We start from the raw sequence: 22,669 nt of genomic DNA on the forward strand, positions 1-22,669 counted from the left end.
AGTAAAACGGCTTGCAATACAAAATAAACACCAGAGATTTGTGTTTTGGTTTTATCAAAATTAACATCCACATTCTTTAAATAACGAGTATATACTAAAGAATATAAGACTTTTGTCAACAACAGCCAGACACTGTCACACACATAGAATAATCAACCATGTCCCAATCAAAAGAAAATTGTGCATACCTTTACATGATAGAGGACTTGATATTTGCATTATTGTAGCAGCATGACGGTGTGAACCCTTACATCTAATGTGCTTATCATTTGACTTTGAACTAAGTACATCTCGACTTTGTCCTATTCTTGTTCTGATGAAGTAGCTCATCTACCCTTCTATATATCTTAGGCTTCACATGTGTCTCTGAATTCATAAAAAGTAGTAAGCATTATTACATCAAAGCAACGGTGATTTGATATATTACAGTGGAGTTGGAGCAGTAAAAGATGTGCACCCATTAATTTTATTTTCTGCGAAAAAAAACCCTGATGTGTAAAGAGAATGTGTGTTATCTAGAAGATAAAGAAATGTGACAAATCTCGACCAGGGAGTCCATACAAGACTTGAAGAAGAACCAGTGTCTTTTAAAAACACATGTTAAATTGACTGATTCAGACTCAGTTTCTTTGTTTTAGTTTTTCATCGATTTGTCTGACTTCAATTTTAAGAACGACCATTGAGAACAAAAGTTTTAAAATGAAAATCTCTGTCTATAGAATTCCTTGTTATCGTCAAGAACATTCATACTTTCTCTAAACTTAGTGCAGTCCTTGAAATTGGAGGATTACGGTAACACTGAAACCCTAGACTGAAGAAAAGTAAGCATGAATCGAAATAAAAGAGGGACGAAAGATACCAAAGGAAAATTCAAACTCAGAAGTTGAAAACAAACTGACAACACAAGCGGGCGAAAGAAAAAAAATAAAATACAAACAATAGAACACTAAACATAAAACATAACATAGAAAACACAAGACTGAGCAACACAAACCCCACAAATACTGGGGGATCTCAGGTGATCCTGAAGGGTTACATGATCCTGCTCAGGATGTGGCACCCGTCATGTTGCTCATTCAGTAGGTCACATTCCAGAAAAGGGGACAAGATTGAAGTAACGTTATTAGGAACATATCCATGATCATCTGGTATTTCAAATTCACCACTTTGAACTCTTTGTTTAAAATCTTCCTTGTAAACAGCAACCCTGTTTCTGTATGAAGTCAACTTCAAATGAATAAAGGTACAAGTCAGCAAGAAGAGGGGCACTGTTGTTTCGCATGGGAATGCAGTTTTTTTTCTTTTTGAGCCACGGCATTGTCAGTATATTTTTTATCTATGAGTTTGACTGTCCCTCTGGTATCTTCCTATCTTTTAGTAGTTATATAAATATAAAGCTGCACAAAAGGTTTCCAGTTAACCATGCAGGAACCACAAGTCTAAATTCCTTAGATCTCCTTTATCAGTGAGTGCATATCTAGTGCTTTTAACACCTTTACTTGAGTGTACATAAGAAAGAAAACATTGAAATTCAACTTCATTTTATTTGGTGTGATCATATTATAACTATATGCCATATTTCTTGATCATAAATGATACTACATCATAATTTATGTTTAAATAAAGTACAAATGTCTGAAAGTTTAAATATAAAACAAAAATTAACAACATTTAAATCACTGCACTCACTTTAACATTCGTCACTCTACATTCTCCCAAGTTCTCTCCCAAAAAAATCATATAGTATTATTTGATATGGATTTTTTTTTTAAAGTACATGTATAACAAAAGGGTGTTAATTTTTTTAATTTGCCATGTGTTTTTCTAGTGCCATTATACATTTTTACCAACAAAAAAATGTCATTATAAATAGAAGCATATAGAATGAGCATTTCTGAACCATTTTTTGGCCTTTTTCCTATCAAAACGGTCTTTATTCTAAATAAATTTGAGACTCTATTGTGAAATGTTATTGTATGAAAGAACCATTACCATTAACAAATAATGAACCACTTGTACAGAAAATCAACTCATTCTCTCTGTGCCAAACTATCTTATTGTATGGCACAAGCTAAAGCTTTCATGCAACTGATATATTTCATGAAAACTGATTTAATAATTTACATACTGTATAGGTTTCTTTATCATAAAGGAAAAATGCTTCAGAGTTAAGTCAAAATAATAACACATTAGACTTCCGTTTTTTTAAATTGAGATTGTTGATGTTGAATGCCACTTTCAGCACAATTGATTATTTGCATGGTGGTCAGTTTTAATTGGAAGAGGGAGCCTGAGCGTCATTAGAAAATTTATTAGACATTTTGGTTATAACCCTTAATATTAATACAACATCATAACAAAAATGACTGAGGTAGTCTATAGAAAGTTTCCAAATATCAAAACTCCATATAAAAACATTGATTCATTTCCAAATGCCATGTAAAAAATTAATAGCTTATATTTTGCGTCACTCAAGGAAAACAAAGCCCTATTATACATGAAGTATTTCCTGAAAGCATACATTAGAAAACTTCTCTACTGAAAATTAGCATAACAAGCACAAGTTAAGTTCTGTTCAGAAATAATAAAGATGAAGAATTATTATTTAACTTTGCTATGAAATATAGTTCTTAAAAAAACATGACATGAAAATAAGTAAATTCATAATCAACAACAAAGGTGCAACAACTATAATGTACAAATCTTAACAAGTGAAGACACCTTTTCAAACCAAAAGTTTGAAGGTCACTCCATAAATTAAAGAATATCTTGATACATGATCCATTTTCATTTCATTCGAAGAAATTGTCAAAACAATGTAAGATGATACACTAAGGTAGCATTTTATGCATGATCTGAAAGTAAATTTGTATTAAGCTTTTATCATTAGTTTGAAAATAAGTTCTATTCAAAGCTTCAGAAGGCATAAAAGGGGAAGACAGTAGATACGACTTTGCATGTTATATATCCAGTATTTTAAAGACATACAACTCTAATGAACTTAATGTTTAGATAAGCCTAATTTCCATACAATATAATTATATTAACTGTAGCCTCAGCTAGAGAATCAGCAATTACTATAAAGTTCTGCATCAAAATTACGCATTGGGGAAAGATTAACTGTTTTGATTTTTTTTCAAGTATACATAAAATAGAATGAAAATAGGAATGTAAATTACCCTGAAAATCCATATTTCTAACAAATAGACACACTTGAAATACACAAATCATGATGAAGTATAGTTGATTCTGTCTACTTTAAATATACAGTAACATCCTCACCATTAACAAGTTTGCTAAGGAAATTCCACCTTTCATCTACTTTTAAATAAGAACCTTCTGTACATTTATAATACTAACTTTACTCTTCAGAGCGACTAGTAAGAAAATTAAAAAATTTGATTCAACTGGATAATTTTAAGGAAGCGTTTTCCACAGAACAGTTTTAGATGATCAAATCTTTTCTTATAGTTTCAAAAGAGGAGATTAAAAGAAAATCAAGTCTTATACATCAAGGTAGAGTTTAATTGTAGTCAGACAAAACATGCAACTTCCTTTCCTTTATATTACAATAAACTGAAGTTCAAATCACTCATGTACGATCTCTCTCATACATTTTACTTCTTTTTTTTACATATTGATATCTTCAAACGAAAGCACAGTATAAATTAATAGTTCTTATTAAGCACTTCAAAGACTTTTTTTAGATTTAGCATTTTCACAACAACATAACAGAAACCCATTTAATCTTGATTTGAAAAACTTTCCATGTTAAAATCTCAATATCATATTAATACCTAGCCATATATATTTCTCTGAACTTTCAGTAAACTTCTTCAAATCATTCTATTACTATTTTTTTTTACAGATATTAAATGGCACATAAATGCAGTTAAAAAAAACCACTAGAATTATAACTTAAGTATTGGAAAGGATTTTTTTTAACTACATCATGAAGTTAGTGGCAAGAAATCTTAGTATGATCTGTCCTTAGAGAGACTATATCTAATCCCCAAACCACCCTCAATCAGACACATTATATTGTCTGTATCGTTTAATAGAATAATGTTTATTCCCCACATGTAAGACACAAGAATATTTAACAAAAAGTATAAGATAAAATAACAACAAAATAACAATGTATCACAGTGTGTGGACGTTGTGTGGCACTTGATTGTTTCAACAACACCTAATGTCAAATTCTTCTCAGGATTTCAGATACCTGAAAATATAAACATACAAAATATCAATCAATGTAAGAATAAGGAGATGTGAATGCCAATGAGATATCTATACACCAAAGTTTAAATGAAGCTTATTTAAAAATACATTATTTTATAAATATGAGTTGTTTGTAGTAGTTTCATTTACAGCAAACAGTATTCAAATGAAAATGAATACTTTCATTAATGATAATTCAAATTAATTTGAGTTTACCAACAATTGGACATTTGTATTTCTTAAAGTCCACAATGATTTTATCAAATAATAAGCTTTTTGTAATTTGTTCTGCCTTAGATTAATGTACTGTGGATTCATTAATATTCGTTAGATACCAATTTTCGTGGGAACAGGGGAACCACGAATTTAAATGTTCAAAGAAATACAAATTTTCCAAAGGAATGCATGCAAACTTTTCCAAAACAACGAATTTAAATATCCTCGAATATGTGAGTTTTTCGCAATCCACGAAAATTAGTACCCACGAAAATTAATGAATCCACAGTAATAGGGAATGGTTCAGTACTCACATTACTTGATTTATAAATAACAAACATGAGAACTTACTTAGCAGCCCAGTCTGTGCGTCCATGTGTACCAGGTTTACCACCCAGTCCTGCTGAGTTCTTGTTCATAGATAAAGGTCCTGGCTGTGCCCTCTTCCAACTTACTGGTGGGTAATCTTATAATATATACATATATAGATATAAGGAGATGTGGTAAGAGTGCCAATGAGACAATTGTCCATCCATGTCACAGATTGTAAAAGTAAACCATTATAGGTCAAAGTATGGTCTTTATGTACAATTATCTTTAAATCAGTTGTACACTGAATAAGTTTTAGATTGCTTTCATTCAAAGGATAGCACATCAAGAATTTACAGTTAGCCTAAATACCTTTGCAAAAATAATCACATACTCAGTGAAATTACTTTTGAAGATAAAATGAATTGTGGTTGTGTTATTTCCTAAATAGAGACTTACTTGCATTCTTTGTGGTCGACATAAATGAAGGAACATAACCTGCATCTGCATTGCTTCTATTACTTCCAATTGGACCTGTAAACATAATTTTTTTATGTGTGAATAGTTTATAATCATTTTGAAAATCATCAGCAAATAAGTGTTTAAATCTTATGTCAGTTTAATCTAAGTGAAACTGAAAGTAATTGAAGAAATATAGTAAACACTTGCATGTAACTTGTAGGTATTGTAAATATATGACCTTACTCACAAAATTTTGATTTCCATAATTTAAAGTGTGTTTTCTGCATTGCTTATATATATATATACTCAGGTTTTCAATGGTTTTTTTAAATATGTAATAAATCTTGCTTGTGTTACAGTAGCTTTATTTTTGTATAAGATGTTGTGTTCTTTAAAGCAAGGTAGTGTCTAATAGTAAATGAAAACATTTTAGGGTGTTATAGAATTATACAACTTTTACCATACAATATTCAGAACAGTTTTATTACAATAATATGGATCTCATTTGACTTAAGTACAAATGTAGTAACTATTTGAAAACTAGATATTGCAAATAAAAGCTGTGTTGTCATTATTTTTGTTTTAGACTATAAACATTATGTTAAGGTCAAACTAGAGAAGTGGGTGAAATTTCTTACAAATAATTATTTGGTTGCAATTACATATAGATTCCTACACTGCAACAAGTGTATTACGATATTTCTCCACTAGAGACAGTTAAATTTTATGATTTAAAGCGTGAGGCTTGCCGAGCTTTTTAAATAATTCAATTCAACTGTCGAGAGTGAGGAAATATCGTACACAAGTTATAGTGTCGGAATCTATTTCTCTGATGACATAAATCATTCTTTTTCAAAGATTTTCAGAAACTTGTGTTCTTTATATGCGAAGTCATCATGCAAGGTCGCCTTTTTTCGTGACATCACAATAGGGAAATTAAGAAGAAAATAAAACATTTTGACGTCATTATCAAATTTTGACTAATCATTTGCTGAGAACAGATTTTTCACTGGTGAGGAGAAATATTTTTCTCACACTGGTCAGATAATGTGAAAATAGCATAAAAATTAGAGAAATAGATTTACCAGTGAAATAAAACCCAATAATGAATGAATGTGCTATGCATATTCCTGAATTAATGAGTTGTTTGGTGACTAAGTTGAATATTTTTCTCTATTTGAATTCTTTGATTAGTTATTCTATAATTATTTTTACACATCTACAGAATAAAAATTGAATACAATTTTAGTTTTTGTTTAGGATTTCACCAGCCAGTTGTCTAGATAAATTTATCTTAGGTTATTATTTGAATACCTATTGAAGGCCTGCTGACATTTGAGATTCCACCAGGAGATTGCTTGGCACCTAATAATGCACCGTAGCTTGGTGTTTCTTTTTTGGCACTGCTCTTTGGATTTATACCTAAAATATCACAAATAAATTCAAAGTTGTTTACTGAAAAAATAAAATTCATCATATATGCAACATTGTTCAACATTGGAAAAGCACACTATATATTGTTTTTTAATCATTTTGTAGTTTCATTTGTTTAACATTTTAATCCCATTTTCTAAAATCCAATAATTAAAAAAATAATAAAAAAATTGTTCTCTTTTCCTCTGTTTGTTGTGAACTTACTTACACTGCATCTATTTAATATTTTAGGGTTCATAAACTGGGTATTTATGTAATTTTTCTATGCTTTTTATTTGAAAACTCTGTGTATGTTTTGATATGCATGTCTTACAACTTCAAATTATACTGATAAGGTGCAAAAAACATCAAGAAAATCCTGTGCAGTTTTCAGTTTTCATATTATTAATGTTGTCAAATTCTGAAACTAGCATTTTTTATTAATGAAGTACATCCTAACACATGAAGATCTTGTGTTCTGTATGTATAATTATTAAGTCAGATAAAGCAAAGACAATCCTACAGCAGAAGACATGAAGCCATGCAGGTGATTAATTACCAACTATAACTATAGACGAGCGTATTACACCTGGAAAATTTATAACAAAATTCATGTCAAATGATAGTTACCAACTTATTATTATAAATAGAAATTAAGATGGATACAAAGTAAATGTATAAATATGTTAATTATACAGATACTTAAACTGAAGGTTGTTCTGGTATCAAATACCTAAAGGGTTCAAAATATTAAACATCCTTGATTCTACACTTTCATTCATGCAAAGTATTGAATTCAATTTGGTTTATGTGATACCCTTACAGAAATTTTATATTTTCTCATTTTGTTCTTCTTGCTACAAGAATAGTTTATACCTTTAAGTCTAAAATTGTATTGTTTTTTACTATACTATAGTTGAAAAAAAAGTAATGTTGTTATTTCTTTAAATTTTGACTGTGCGCATATTTTTGAATAATGTCCCCTTGTACATTCTCTTCTTGCTATGGACCCTTATCTATTTCCTTGCATTAAGAGATATTTCTCTTTAACTACTAAACTTAGTGTGATATCAATAATTGATCCTATAATGTGTTAACACATTGACATACATAATTTGCTTAAAATTAAAATCAAAGAACATAACAATTTCATTGAGCAATTAAGTTGGATAGACCTTATTTAAGGGATATTTATAGATTATCGTTGATTATCTCAACGAGAATGATTTTCTCGCTTGAGCTGGAACAGGGAAAGTGAGAAAAGCAATCGAGTTGAGATGACCAATGATAATCTGTTTATCGCTATTTTACCCATGACGACGTTGTCAATTTCAATGTCAATTTCGTTAACAACGCACGTGGCGTCCTTAGTTTCTAGCGATAATTTTTCCATCTCAAGCGAGTAGCATGATATGAAAATTATCACAAAAAAAGATCAAAGGAAAAATGCACAAAATAGCGATAAAACTTATTAAATTGGTAATGTGTTTGTAATAGTCAATTTTATGAAAGCTTTTTAAGCAATCATTTAAAAAAAAAATAGCGATTTATAAGTGTTATCTAGAATCTAAGAGTATATTGAAAAAAAAAATCTTTTGTAAATTATTTTATTACCTGGCAGGTATCGTGATTTACTAAGGTAATGATTTTTTGCAGAAGAAGCAGACGATCTTCCAGAGGGAACACGAGGAGGCTTATTTACATTCTTCTTGTTTAATATACTCCTGAAATAGAGAGACAGACATTGAATAATATTCAGGTGTATTTCCAGTGAAAGATTTGCACAATTGAAAACAAAAACATTAGTCCAATTTTTTTTTTAAATATTATCATCAGACAAACATTCTCATTTGAATTGTTTTACATTTGTCATTTTGGAACCTTTTAAAGCTGACTAAATGGTATGAGCTTTGCTCATTGTTGTAGGCCATTATGAAGTATAGTTGTTGATATCTCTGTCAATTGGTCTCTTGTGGAGAGTTGTCTCATTGGCAATCATACCACATCTTCTTTTTTATATATATGTAATTCACACATTTCCAATTTGATAGTTATTCATTTTAAATATAAGTCATGAAAACTTACGTTAAAAAGTCATCTTCATCATCATTTTCTTTCCCAAACACATCCCTCTTAGGACCAATGGACGGTAAAGGTTTGGCTGCTACATGTTTGTGTGCTGGCTTCTTAGGTGCACCAAAGTCAAAGTCATCCCAATCATCCCACGTCTCTGACAACCCAGCTCCCCAACGTTTTCTCCCACTCTGCTGAGGCTTCTTCTTTACTGACACAGCAAATGCATTCTAGAATATAAATAACTTAGAAATCAGTTCTTGTTTGTGTGGCAACAATCTTTAATGATTTTGTTGTTCAAGACTTTCTACTATGAATCATCTGCCTGCTTTTATTCTAAATGATATCGAAATCAATTTTTAAATCATGTAAGTTTCTTTGTTCTTTAAGAATGTCTTTTAGATCTATAAAATATGCTTTATAGAATTAGGGTTTATTACATTAATGACTTTAAAGTTTCCTTTGTTTTATCTTTAATTTGAGTGTCTTTAATGACTAAATCAGTTCAAATCTGTAACATAAACTAATTAAATCGACTGATGTAAACACTTTTAAGTGTTTAAAAAGGGTCCAAAATCTTTCATTAGATGAACCTGAACTTTAAGTCAAAAGTGACCCTTACAGGTCCTACTCCTTTTGCAGTCGTCAACAGTAATATTTTTTTCTATAACATAATAACTTACATTATCTATCTGTTTTCCATATGAGGGTGCTACAGTTGGGTTACTTTTCTTTTCAGTAAATGGTTGTGGTGATGCTTGGAACTGTGGTGTTACTTGGTGAGTTGGTGATGGTTGGTGATATGGTGAATTCTGGTTGAAAGATGGATTATAGTTGTACGTTTTCTCCTCTTGCTTTGGTTTTGGTGGTGAAATGACAGGTGAAGGATTATTTTGTATAGTGGGTGACGGTCTGACTGTCTGTTGTAAGCCAAGATTCTGACCAACATTAAAATACTGGTACTTCAGACTCTACAAATATAACAAAATATATTATTTTTTCTGCTTGATCATTAGAAGACTTTATATCTCCCTATAATCAGAAGTGCCTGAATAACATAACAATTTCTTTTAAGTTGACTTAATTGAAAGTTTTAAAGTTGAAATGTAACAATATTAGGTGGATATAATCATAAAGTCAAGTGTTCACATACTGTTACAACGTAGAAAAATCAAAATCTACTTTCAAATTGTTGTATAACATATGCATTGATTTTTTTTGACCAACTGAAAATCATAAGCAATCAAACCACATCTTCTTTTTTTTATATGAAGTGACAAAAATGCTTTGTGTGAAGGCCTTTAGAGTCCAGTGAGCTTACAATTAGGTTTATACAATATTTATGTTGTCATCATTTTCATACTGTTTGCTCATAAGCCAATTGTAAGTACATCTAACTAATTATGTTATACCTGACTAGCTGTTGGTCGTTTACTCGGATTCCACAATAACATATCTTTCATAAGATGAAGAGATTCTGGACTGGCATGTGGTATAATGGTCTTTAGATTGGTAGTAACACATTGTGGCCATCGGAAGTTCATTGCAGCAGCAAGTTTATATCCTTCTTCCCATTCATCCTGGAATACAAACATACTTTAGTTTGATAAGTACATCATAAAGTTGCAAAGTATTTTTGTAAATAGAACTAATTTATTATTCTTGAAGAAAAGAAATCAATACTTTTCTAGCAATTGCAAAAAAGACTTCAAAACCCAAACTTATATATGTGATATAGCAGATTTATTTAATTAGATTAATAAGTGAACAGCATATTAAAATCCTTCTTTACATCTTCAATTCTTAATATATTTATGTACACACTAACCTTTTGGGGGGTTCCCAATATAGAACAAATCTTGAATATTTGATCTATTTCTGAAGTTCCTGGGAACAATGGCCTCAATGTGTATAGTTCTGCCATTATTGCACCGACAGCAAATAAGTCTATTGGAGAATTATAGTTCACAGACCGTAACAAGATTTCTGGAGCTCTGTACCTATAAACATATATTTAACCATAATCAGAACTTTCTAGCAATTAAATTAGCATGCGCAGGAGAGTAATAGTTTGCAGACATCAATAAAATATCCAGGCTAACTCCTTAAAAAATGAAAAATGAATATTGATATACTCTCCTAAAAATCTGAAGCGTGAACTGATAATTCTTACTAAGTTAACTGTTGAATCTTATCAGATGAGTTTCAACAGGTTGACCTTACATGTATTTAACATCCTTGTTTCAATCACTATAAAAGTGCAGGAAAAAAGTTTTTCATGTACGGCAAATACTTTTATGGTTTATCTGGTGTTTATGTAATGTCAGAAAACAGTAAACTACAAAATATACATTGCTGCTAATTCATTGATAAAGACAATCAGTTGCACTAATCTGACACATGAAATTCAGTAAAGTACATGTATATTTATTTATTTTACATACTGGTGAAGAAATACCTCTTTCAATACTCAAAACCATAAGGTTATACATGCCTTTGGGTAACAACATAAACTATTTTGTTGAGTGGACTGATTTTCTTGGCAAGTACATTCTTCAGGAATGTGAGTTAATAGTTATTGAAAGTACTTTTTCTTAGAAAATATTCATTTACTAACCATCTTGTTGAGACATAATCTGTGTATGGTGGCCGTGACCTAATTTCTCTGGCTAGACCAAAATCTGCTATTTTACAACAATCAGCGCCAGTACATAATAAGTTTTCTGGCTTTAAATCTCTGTGAAAGAAACCTGTAAAAGAGTTTACAATAAAATTAAATGAACATACAGTATAATATTTAAACATCAAATAACAGCTCTTTTTCACCTAGTGACCTATAGATGCAATAATACATCTAGAATATATATTTGGCAAATAAATTCTGAAAATTCATAAAACAGGAATACGAATTAATCCTAATTTTCTTTTTACTTGAATGTTTTATACAATGTGCATCTCTTATATATTGGGTTACTTTTAATAACTTTGCACAGTTTTAAGGTACTGGACATTGAAAGTTATAAGAAAAGATAGCAGACACACATATGTCTTATATTACCATTTTAAACTATTTTTAATTACTACCTACCATGTTTATGCATAAACGCTAAACCTTGTAGAACTTGGTAAATAATATTCCGAACTACTGACTCAGGGAATAACTTATCTCTGAAATGTAAAAAAGTCAGATTAATTTCTTGCAAAATCAAAATCAAATAGAAAGACAATGGTTGTAGTAAACTATACCTACTGCTTTGATTGTCAACAACGACATGACAAAGGACAAGGTACGATAAGGCAAGATTCTGACCCCCTTATTTTCTCATTTTTCAAAATTTTGTTTTGGAAAGCTATTTATTACATTATAATTTTCCCTTAGGTTGGTTTGTTTGGATGAATTTTGAAACCATTAATTTCAGAAAATGGGTGAGATTAGGGGGTTTAAAGGGCATCAAAACGCCAAATGAAGGAAAAATTATGATTTTTTACCATTGTTTCTTAAAATTTAATAACGGGTGCCTACGTGACCCAGAGAAAATAAAGGAGATTTAGACAGCAAAAACTGTTTTTATGACATTGGAATAAAAGTATTTGGTGCAGGCACTTAAAAACCAAAAATTTGTTGCAAAAATCACCTGCAAAGTGAATAATATTTACAATATTTGGATAACAAAAAGTTAACCCCCCTCACCTCACCCAGTTGATAAAATTAAACAAACTTCAAACCCAAGGGAATATTTTAATATAATAAGTAACTTTTCAAAACAGAATTTGAAAAATGAGAAAAAGGTGGGCCAAAAACAGGCCTTATCATACCTTGTCCTCTGGCATGGCTTTTATAAGAAAAAAAATTATGCACATATTGGCAAATATTATAAACAATAATTGTAGACATCATATTGTTTTTAAAAAGCTTAGCACTTAGCCCACAAGTCAACAATTTTGTACTGTTATACCACTGTCCCAGGTTAGGGGATGGATGGGATCCCACTTACATGTCTATGTATGTATGTGCCTGTCCCAAGTCAGGAGCCTGTTATTCAGTGGTTGTCGTTTGTTTATGTGTTACATATTTGTTTTTCGTTCATATTTTTGAAAATAAATAAGGCAGATAGTTTTCTCATTAGAATTGTTTTACATTGTCATTTCCGGCCTTTTATAGTTGACTATGTGGTATGGGCTTTGCTCATTGTTGAAGGCCATACAGTGACCTAAAGTTGTTAATTTCTGTGTCATTTTAGTTTATTGTAGAGAGTTGTCTCATTGGCATTCATACCACATCTTCTTTTTTATAGTTTGTGTTTTTCAACAAGGCTAATCTAAAAATATGACTTCATATCAATGTGCAGACAGATGAATTACTGGTATAAGCCATAAACATTTACAGGTAACATTCTATGCTAAGTGCTCCAAGTTTACTTGATAATATACTTCTTGCCATTGCTTTTAACAGAATTATTGCAATTCAAAACATTGTACTGATAAACATTATTGAAAAGTCTAGTTCATTTATAACATTGTAACATTCAATTCACAAATAAATGGGTTGTATGATTCTACAATATTAAATAAGATTGGTTACAGATATGTGAAAAAGTATATACATTTACATGTAACAATTGTTTACAAACTCACCTGTCTTTCATTAACTGATATAAGTTTTCTTTCATAAATTCGAACACAAAAAACAGTTGATCATTTTCTCGTATAACTTCTTTTAGTCGGACTATATTGGGATGGTTTAATTTCCTTAAAGACTGAAATGAAAGAAAAATCAATTTGAAATGTTGTCAAATTTAACAATTAAAATTTAAGAAATCTTCTTAAGCTTCAAATCCCTTCATTGCATCCTTTTTTCCAATAAATCTTGGATTTTTTCCTTATAAGTTATGTTTTAAGACATTTAAACTTCGGGTATTATTTTGAAGAGGCTCTTTAGTACTGAATCAATCTCCAGGACAAAATATATTGATAATTGTTTTCATTTTTTTTTGCAGTTAATTATGTTTATGCTTCTAGATCTTAATCAGATAATCAGTTTTTTTTTTTATCTATTATAGTTTTCAGGAAAATATCCAAAAATGCAAAAACATGGGTTTGGCCAATTCCTCCCAAATTATAGCACATATATATATAGATAGAAACTTAAAACAGCAAACATGTTCATAAAGATATGATTTAATGTTTTCCACCCAAGCTTTAAATTTTCAGAAAAAATGACTCATAGAATGTGTCCATAGTACACGGATGGCCCACTCGCACTATCATTTTCTATGTTCAGTGGACCGTACAATTTGGAAAAAAATATTATTTGGCATTAAAATAAGAAAGATCATATCATAGGGAACATGTGTACTAAGTGTCAAGTTGTCTGGACTTCAACTTCATCAAAAACTACCTTGAACAAAAACTTTAACCTGAAGCGGGACAGACGAATGCTCAGACCAGAAAACATAATGCCCCTCTTCTATCGTAGGTGGGGCATAAAATCCATAAACTGTTCAAGTCGAGATTCTACTGGTACAAATGTATTAGAGAATATGAATGTCTTAACTGGATGATTAACATGGATATATAAATATGTATAAATATACCTGTACATATTTGCTCAAAATAATCATTGAGTGCAATAAAACACTATTTCTAAGGTAGATTTAAATACAAATATAGGTACATTTGTATATACTTTATTGAAGGTCATCCTAAACACAGATCAATAGATTTAAAGTCTAAGATCATGGGAATCAATATGATTATAAATATTAATCAAGAATGTGCTATATCAACAAGGGTAATAAATGAATACACTTTTAAAGACAAGAGGCTATAAGTACTGTATTCCAAAAATTCTTGTTTGTGTTCATAACAAAAATCAACAAAGCTTTTCTTGAAAATACTCAGAAATCGAAAACAGAAAGCATACATACTGATATTCTGGATTATAATATGCATTTATGTTATCACATATATTTATTCCATCTCAAACTATGTCAAAATGAACCTAATTGTAGTTGTTTGACTCCGGTTTCCTACCCTTTTAATTTTAAATTTGTGTGAACATGGTGAATGCAAACCATTATTGTTTTGTTGTGTCATGTGCAAAGGGTGCAATATAATATAAATGGACCAAGATGTGTGTAGGATAGATGGTCATCATAATGCATATAATTTTCAAAATCGGACCAAATTGTAAAGATTTTGATACTATAAGAAACCATGATGCAACTATAAGCACTATTCATTCACTACTGTTTGGATCTCAAATACTTATTTTTTATGTGCATCTCTAATATTTAGTGCTCATGTTGCATATAATTTTCATAAATATATTCACTGTTAAAACCTGTGGGATAAATTTAGTCTCAGTTAATACTTAGAAATCTAAATGAATATTTCCTTGTCTGTAATAGGTACAATGTATCTATTAATGATTTTTTTTACAGAAATATTATTGTTTATCTTTCTGCTTTCAGACCATTGTATTTCTGACTTCAAAATATATTTTTTTTAAAATACCTACAAATTGATGTTAATTTTCCTCTTGCTTTTAGACATTTGCTCAGACTACAGCTCTACAGAAATGAGTTGAGCCAGGCTAGTTTTTACTTTTTACTTTCTGTTCTGCAAATGAACCCTCTGTTAACCTACTTCTTTACATGTTTACAGACAAGTATCTAAGGGTCAAACTTGTAAAAGGACAGAAGAAATTTTACAAAATACTAACCTTAACTTCTCGCAGATTTAAACACTCGTCCCATGAGTAATATTTCTTCTTCATTCTGTAAAAAGAGAAAGAAAAGTATGAGAAAAAACAATCAGTATAGTGTATTCAACCTGGATATTTTACTCACCTTCAGGAGGTAATTATGCTGTGTTTACCTATGCATGCTATGGGCCATATATATATATATTATAAATTTTATTCAAAACACAAAATAAAAACTTACAAGCAAGCCAAAATCAATTACTAGTATTTAATTGATCTACATTTCAAATTTTTCAGTGGGTGTTAAACAAGACTATACACAGTAATGCCTACTCTGCTTTACTAAATGATGAATTTATGTTTTAAGTTATATAAAAAGATAAAGGTTTTGATACGTACATGTACATATGTATGAATTTCAATAACAGCCGGGAAACAGACTAATGTAATAGAGGTCAATGTCAGATAGACCCTTCAAGACAGACATGTACAACTTAAAAATATCAAATTCACTTAAGATATATATTGTCTGAGAAAAAGATCTTATTACAAAACTTGAGAATGATCTGGAACTGTGAATGAGACAAATTCAGGCTAGATGAACCCTGCTAGAAGAGCAAGTGGTTATCCTATTTCTAATTATCAATGAAAAAGTCATGAAAGTTGCTGAAACAAGAAAACAAGGTCAAGGATATTAGATATATGCCAGACTGAAACAACTAAACATAAGGTATCTTTTATGCAAGGCATGAAGAATCCACGACTTTTACCCTCTGAAGTATAAGTCTTTATACAAATAGTTTAAAACACAGTGCTTGTCTAGATCTATATTCACATACTGACGAGATTCCCCTCCCCCAAACTTGGTATAATAATTACATCATCAGTATCACATTGGAACTATAAACAGCTCAAGTTAAATGGCAGATTTATGAAAAGATTTTAAAATGAAGCTGGAAAATAACTCATTAATAGTTTAATCTAACGTTTTTTTGTATACTATATTTGTATGGTTTTAGTGGATCCTCCATGCATTTGTATATATACCATATGTGAACTGATAGGGGATTTCTGTTGTTGATTATATAGGGAATCACTGAAGCCTGACTATAGAGGCCACAGCCCCTTATAAAAACTTCTTGATCTGCCAATGTATAATGTGTATACATGTATATACAGCTGTGTACAATGTACAATGTATATACAAAAGATGATGTATTCATTGTATTCATGGATGCACACATTACATATTGAATTTCCTTGTGTTCTGAAATTTCTTCATTCATACATGTACTTAATTATTCAGAATTTTTGAGTATCTGCTGACTGCAGCAAAATCGTTTTTCACATCTTATGTTTTTTTTCTGCCCCTCGGTATGTCAATAATAACATATTTGGCAGTATCTTTCATTTACCTTTTAGTAACCCCTTATCTGAAATACATATATAAAGAAGTCATGAGAACTATAGTCTACAGCTCCCATTTAAATCATGTGGCGACATTTACATGAAAGGAATTAAAATCAGGTGAAGACAATAAAACTTTTATATCTATCTTCTTGTAATTTACAATATTTTTTTTAAATTGGTTGAATTTGGAAGATTTCCAACAATTTATAAATGATGTATATACCTGTCAATGAGAATTTTAACAGGTGAATAAATCATACACATACCCTGCTGATTGCTATCAAAACAAATAACCATACTTGTCTTCAACAAATAATGTACTCACAATTCACAAGGACCCCAATTAAAATTCATAGGTGAATTTTAACATACACCCTAGCTTCATTTAAGTGATATAAAAACCAGGAAAAATAATCTCAATGCCTTAGTATTACCAATCTTAAGGTCATGCTTCAAACCAGGTGTTTATTCATTGAAACCAATTGAATTTGTAGAGAACAGATCTAGAGTACAGATTTAAGAAATAATAAAACAGTTGTCCATTGTAGCTAGGTATAATGAAAAGTTGTGTCCTTGTAATCAACTAGATAATTAGCTGATACACACTGATGGAAAGTTGGAAACTAGATGTTTAAAGATTTAAAAAATGCCATAGGAACTAAACGTCTATCCAGTTTGCTTAAACAAATTTGTTTTAGTCTCTACTTCAAAAAGTGACTTTTTTATATCCTACAAGGAAGTGATCGAAACAGCTGATGGTACATTGTATAGTCAGCTTACAGGTACACAGACAATTAGCACATGTTTTATTACTTATATATATATATATACAGAACATGTACATGTAACTAAACTTAAGTACTTATTTTTACAGCTATTACAAATATTTAAATAACTACTGAAAGGTTTGTTTTGGTAAGTTTCACCAGTGTGCACAATCCTGTTGTTTTGTAGGACCTAATCTTTTGCGCCCCATATGACTGTACCATCTGCATGTTCTACCTTGATGATCTTATAATTTTTACAGCATGTTCACCAATGTTTGCCTTAAATAAGAGGTTACAAGCCTTAACTGCTATATACATTTGTATATCTATGTCAGGTGAACAGGTAATGCCTTTTAACCATGATGTTATTATCCTTTAAGCAATGGGTATATGATTAAAGGATTTTTTATGAAAGCATGCATTCTTCATGGCATTTTATTGACCAGAAAAGTGACCATCTAATTTAACTATTTTAGTGTCGATAATCAGCTGCTAACACCTTGACTTTTATGTTGTCCACTCGAGAAAATGTGCACTCAATGTAAATGAAAGTTGAAAACTGATTTGACAACTTCATGGTAAACTAAGGTCTACAATGTACCTCCAAGTTCAAACCAAAACTGTATCATGATACATTGTACTAGATTGACAAACAGACCATACCACATAATATTTTCTACAGTCTACTAATGAAAGCTGGTCATATTAATATATATTAACATCACTTTTGCAGAACGCAATATCAATTGAAAAAAAATAATAATAAACAGTGGCATACAAATTGCAATCTTACAATGTTTAAACGTATTGCAGACTTGAAAAAAACTGTGTAAAAATAATGGAAAACATTAAAGTCTTTTTAAATACACAGAAATATAACATGTATAAGGATTGTGAGAAATCATACTCTACTTACTTTTTAATAGCAACACTTTCTTGGTTTTCTATACTTTTAGCCAACAGAACACTTCCATAAGTCCCATCTCCTAACTGCTTGAATATCTGGTATCGATTCATTTTATCTGGTTTTTTTTTTTATATTTTCACATGAAACAAGCTAATGATTTATGTACATACACTAAACAACGTTTTTGAGTTCAAAACACAGTGAAATATATACAAAAAATGTGAGCAAATCAATGGAGAGTGTTGCATGTCAACCAAAACAGGTCTTCGTCAAAGTTAGATGGTCACTAATACACTGAAATAGAGACATTAACTTTACAATGGTTAATTGACAGATTTCATTATGTTCTCATACATTTAATTTCTGTCTTTCAATATAAATTTGTACTTTGTGCTTCATGATGTCATTGCTGTTTAAAATAAATTCAGTAAAGCTTTTGCAACTGATGTGTTCAGTTTGTTCTTCAGTTGACATTGTGCTGTTTAAACATTGTGCCAAATTAGGGGAGTTTTATCAGAACTGATATATAACCTGTTGTCTCATTAATGGTGCAGTCAGGTGTATCCCCGCACCTAAAACTTATGACTTCACTTTATTCAACAGACAAAACCAATAATTGGATAAAGTTGTGTGAACACATGCTTAAAATCTTCTGTTTGTTTGGTTTCACCCTCAAGATTTTTTTGTAAAGTGTGTCCAAAATTAGGAAAACCCCTGTTCTGGGAGTTCCTCTAATGTTCGGTGATTTCTACATGCCTTCCAAAAATAGCTTATTTTGAATAAAGGAAAGATTTTATATCTGGCACAAAATATAGTTGAATTTGAACCAAACACACTGCCAAGGATGCAGAGCAAAAAGTATTTAATTTGATATAAATTTGACTTCAGTAAAACAAACTGTGATTTTTTTGTAATAAAAATTGGCCAAATATTGTAAATCACAGGATTGCAGTACCAAATTTATTCTTATCTATCCCTTCGGAAGGCTAAAACAATTACAAGAACGATTATATTTGTGTTACTGTCATGACTTTGTTGATACAACGAAATTGAGCTAATGCGTGGTATTTCCATTCGCTATCCTAATTCAATGAACTTCTTCCTTCTTTTTCTTCCAGGTAAGGGAACCAAATTCAAATTTGTATGTATTAGGTCCCGCGAAAACTAAAGCAATGTTTGTTTTTATCTAATCCGAGATTACTCTGACCGTCTGATGTCAAAGCTCGTCCTATATCAAAAAGTGGATATTTGCCTACCCAAAATAGATGCGCTGCTTCGTCTCTTCTGGAGCAGACTGAGGGCCTTGGAATTATATAAATCGGGCTTCAATCTCTTCATTTATGTCAGTTTCACCTACCTGCCAACCCTTATTTTTCTATATTTAAACAGTTTTCACAGAGACCCATCAATTTCTGCATTTTGACTTTAACTTTCAAATGGACCTCAAGTTACGAGAGTTCGTGGCCTCGAGGCTCAAATATTCCTGTATAGGAGATCGATGTTTAACATTTAGAAGCAACCACGTTTTTTCACCTCCTTTACAGGAGATCTGTACATTTTGTAATTAGCATTTAGTCACTACCATGATAACAATCGGAAGCTCTTGGACATGCAGGTAACTTGCATCAAAAATGAACGAGGTGTGACATTAAGGTCATTTGCACTGTTCTCTTGGGTCACTACACGTGATCATCTTTGAAAATGAAAGGCAAAATTCAGAAGTCGATTGGTCACTGTGAAAACTGTCTAATTATGAGAAAATAAAGGTTGGCAGGTCGGTGAAACTTACATAAATGAAGAGATGAATGAAAAATTAAGAGATTGAAGGCCGATTTATGTAATTCCAAGGCCCTCAGTCGGCTCCAAAAGCATCTTCGCTAGCCAAGGGTTACGATCCACTCCCGCTCTCTTCACCCTTGGCGGATTGAGCCAACATTTGTGATAACAATGTTGCGCCATCTATCGGAAGATAAAAACCACGCCAATTCCGAATACATTAGTCTTGACCAATAGTAGCACTTGAACTCTTCAGCTTGGAGGTAAAAACACGGTAGCGTCTAGATGCTACACACTTGGTAAAGCCGGAAATGAAAACATACGTCAACATTCATGCATTTGTGCATGAAACATACACAGGAACTTCCATTTGTTGATTAAAAACATTCAAGTTTTCACTAAATATAGTCGTATGTTTAGGGATGTAAAGGCTTGTTGCACAAAAAACACGTGGCAATTGTTTACAAACACTTTCTACATTTACACGTGATTATGTTACAGGCGCATTTTGATTGGATGCAGCGAGTTTTGACTGCAACCAATAAAAATCCTTACCTTGTGTCTCCGAAATTTTATCTCAATCCGCCAAGGGTGAAGAGAGCGGGAGTGGATCGTAACCCTTGGCTAGCGAAGATGCTCCAAAAGCGACGAAGCAGCGAATCTATTTTTAGTGGGCAAATATCCACTTTTTGATATGGGACGATCTCTGACGTCCCACAGCCCCAGCTTGTCTGGCAAAACAGCCGTCAGAGTACAAAGTACAAGTATAAGTACAAAGGAGAAACTATATTAGTGATAATAATTTTACAAGAGAGGATAATTCACAAGAGAGATTACTCTGTCATCACGACAAAGATTGAAGATCAAAGTAATCTCGGCCTAGTTTTTATTGTGGTTGTTACATTTCTGTGTAGTCATTTTGATAAATGACTTTACAGCAAGGTTGTAAGTGGCCTGTACGTATTGTATATTGCGTTTACATCAAATTTATACAGCGAATGTTTATCAATCCTCGATATTTTTGGTTTCGAAGACCATGTTTCTGTGTTTGCAAGGCTTGTAAAGATGTATCTATAAATGGTGAAAATAGAACAATCATACGCTCCAATTATTAGTGTATTTGTGTATGCCTTTAAGGTAGACTAGATTGGCACGATTAATAATAGGAGAAATGAGTGAAATTTGATCTATTTATCGGTCAATCGTGGAACTCACCTCCGCCATGACAGTTGTTGCTATTTGTTCAATTATTTGGTCACGTGATAAGTGTAGCAACCATGAAAATTTTGTCGAGAGTTATCTCCCTCCAAAGTTATTCAAGTATTAGCTTTATAAATTAAAAAAAACCTTGTCTGAAAAACCGTTCTCCCTACTGTATACAAATCGTTGGATTATAGTGAAATAAGACAATCAATCATTGTAAAATCGGAACCTATCTATAAAGATCTATATAATTAACTTTCAAATTATACATCGAACAAGGGGCTCTCACTGTGGGGGATCCAGACTGAATTTGGATAAAAGACTTAGATGATGTCGATAAGCCTTAAAGGGATGGGACCCATTTACTCTTGTTCTAAGAGGGAACCCGCTCCAGTCATGCTTCAGTAATTCCCTTATATAATCAACAAAACAATTGCCAGTCATGCCGGTTTTATAGCCATCCAAGGTCGTTAACAACTTTCATCGTGGTCAATCATGCCAGCACGTGGAAGGTGCACTCGACTCGGGCCAATCTTCATTGACATGGATTGTCAGTTTTCCTACCGAAATCAATGGTCCCTCCCGGGCACTCCAATTTTCTCAAAACCCTACCACCTAGAAATAGCACAATAGTGCTGTAAGTGGCGTTCAACCCAAAGTAATCCATCAATGATTCGATCGGAATCATATTTTTGAAAGCTGTCATGTTAAATTATTATGTCCTTTTAAGGTTTATGTACCCTTCTGTGGCAATTTTTGTACGAACTATTCAAATTTCAATTGTATCAAAACTACAGATATAATGAATAATAGAGATAGGCCATTTTGTACATATTCCAAGGGGAAACTTGATTCAAAGCATTACTTTTTACTGTTCCATTGCATTTAATAGAAAAAGAGGACTTTGTGGCAAATAAATCAAGATTTTTATAGAAAATCCACAGCCTTTATCCTTGTACTCTCATATTTGGCAATTTGATGACTAGTAGAAATAGGATTATTGCATGCAGTGCTAGCATTGATTTCCTCAAAACAACTTTATAAATGTAGTTGTTGTTTAAAAAATCTCTGTATTAAAGGCTGTGGATTTTCTATAAAAATCTTGATTTATTTGCCACAAAGTTCTCTTTTTCTATCAAATACAATGAAAGAGTAAAAAAGTACGCTTTGCATCAAGTTTCCCCTTGGAATATGTACTAAATGGCC

General features: G+C 31.4%; 1 protein-coding gene across 1 annotated transcript; it reads right to left on the reverse strand.

Annotated features, from left to right (window-relative positions):
- Positions 1-1,524: 1,524 nt before the first annotated feature.
- On the reverse strand, positions 1,525-21,529 carry LOC134685670 (serine/threonine-protein kinase dyf-5-like). The gene is made up of 15 exons (XM_063545635.1): positions 21,476-21,529; positions 18,494-18,778; positions 15,419-15,473; positions 13,330-13,451; positions 11,783-11,862; positions 11,312-11,444; positions 10,523-10,694; positions 10,107-10,274; positions 9,378-9,665; positions 8,707-8,924; positions 8,236-8,345; positions 6,523-6,630; positions 5,206-5,280; positions 4,789-4,903; positions 1,525-4,222 (listed from the first exon to the last, which is right to left on the reverse strand). Exons 2-15 carry the CDS (start codon positions 18,592-18,594, stop codon positions 4,207-4,209), a joined length of 1,761 nt encoding a protein of 586 aa, XP_063401705.1. The 5' UTR covers positions 18,595-18,778; positions 21,476-21,529; the 3' UTR covers positions 1,525-4,206.
- Positions 21,530-22,669: the final 1,140 nt, after the last annotated feature.

This window comes from Mytilus trossulus, chromosome 1 (assembly GCF_036588685.1).
Source record: "Mytilus trossulus isolate FHL-02 chromosome 1, PNRI_Mtr1.1.1.hap1, whole genome shotgun sequence".
NCBI lineage: Eukaryota > Metazoa > Mollusca > Bivalvia > Mytilida > Mytilidae > Mytilus > Mytilus trossulus.

Excerpts from the sequence above, each read along its gene's own strand:
- LOC134685670 (XM_063545635.1), bottom strand. The coding sequence starts at position 18,594 with ATGAATCGATACCAGATATTCAAGCAGTTAGGAGATGGGACTTATGGA. Across the intron at positions 11,863-13,329 it reads TATCAGTTAATGAAAGACAG|AGATAAGTTATTCCCTGAGT; the intron begins GTGAGTTTGTAA and ends TTTACATTTCAG. Across the intron at positions 10,695-11,311 it reads GATTATGTCTCAACAAGATG|GTACAGAGCTCCAGAAATCT; the intron begins GTTAGTAAATGA and ends ATATGTTTATAG.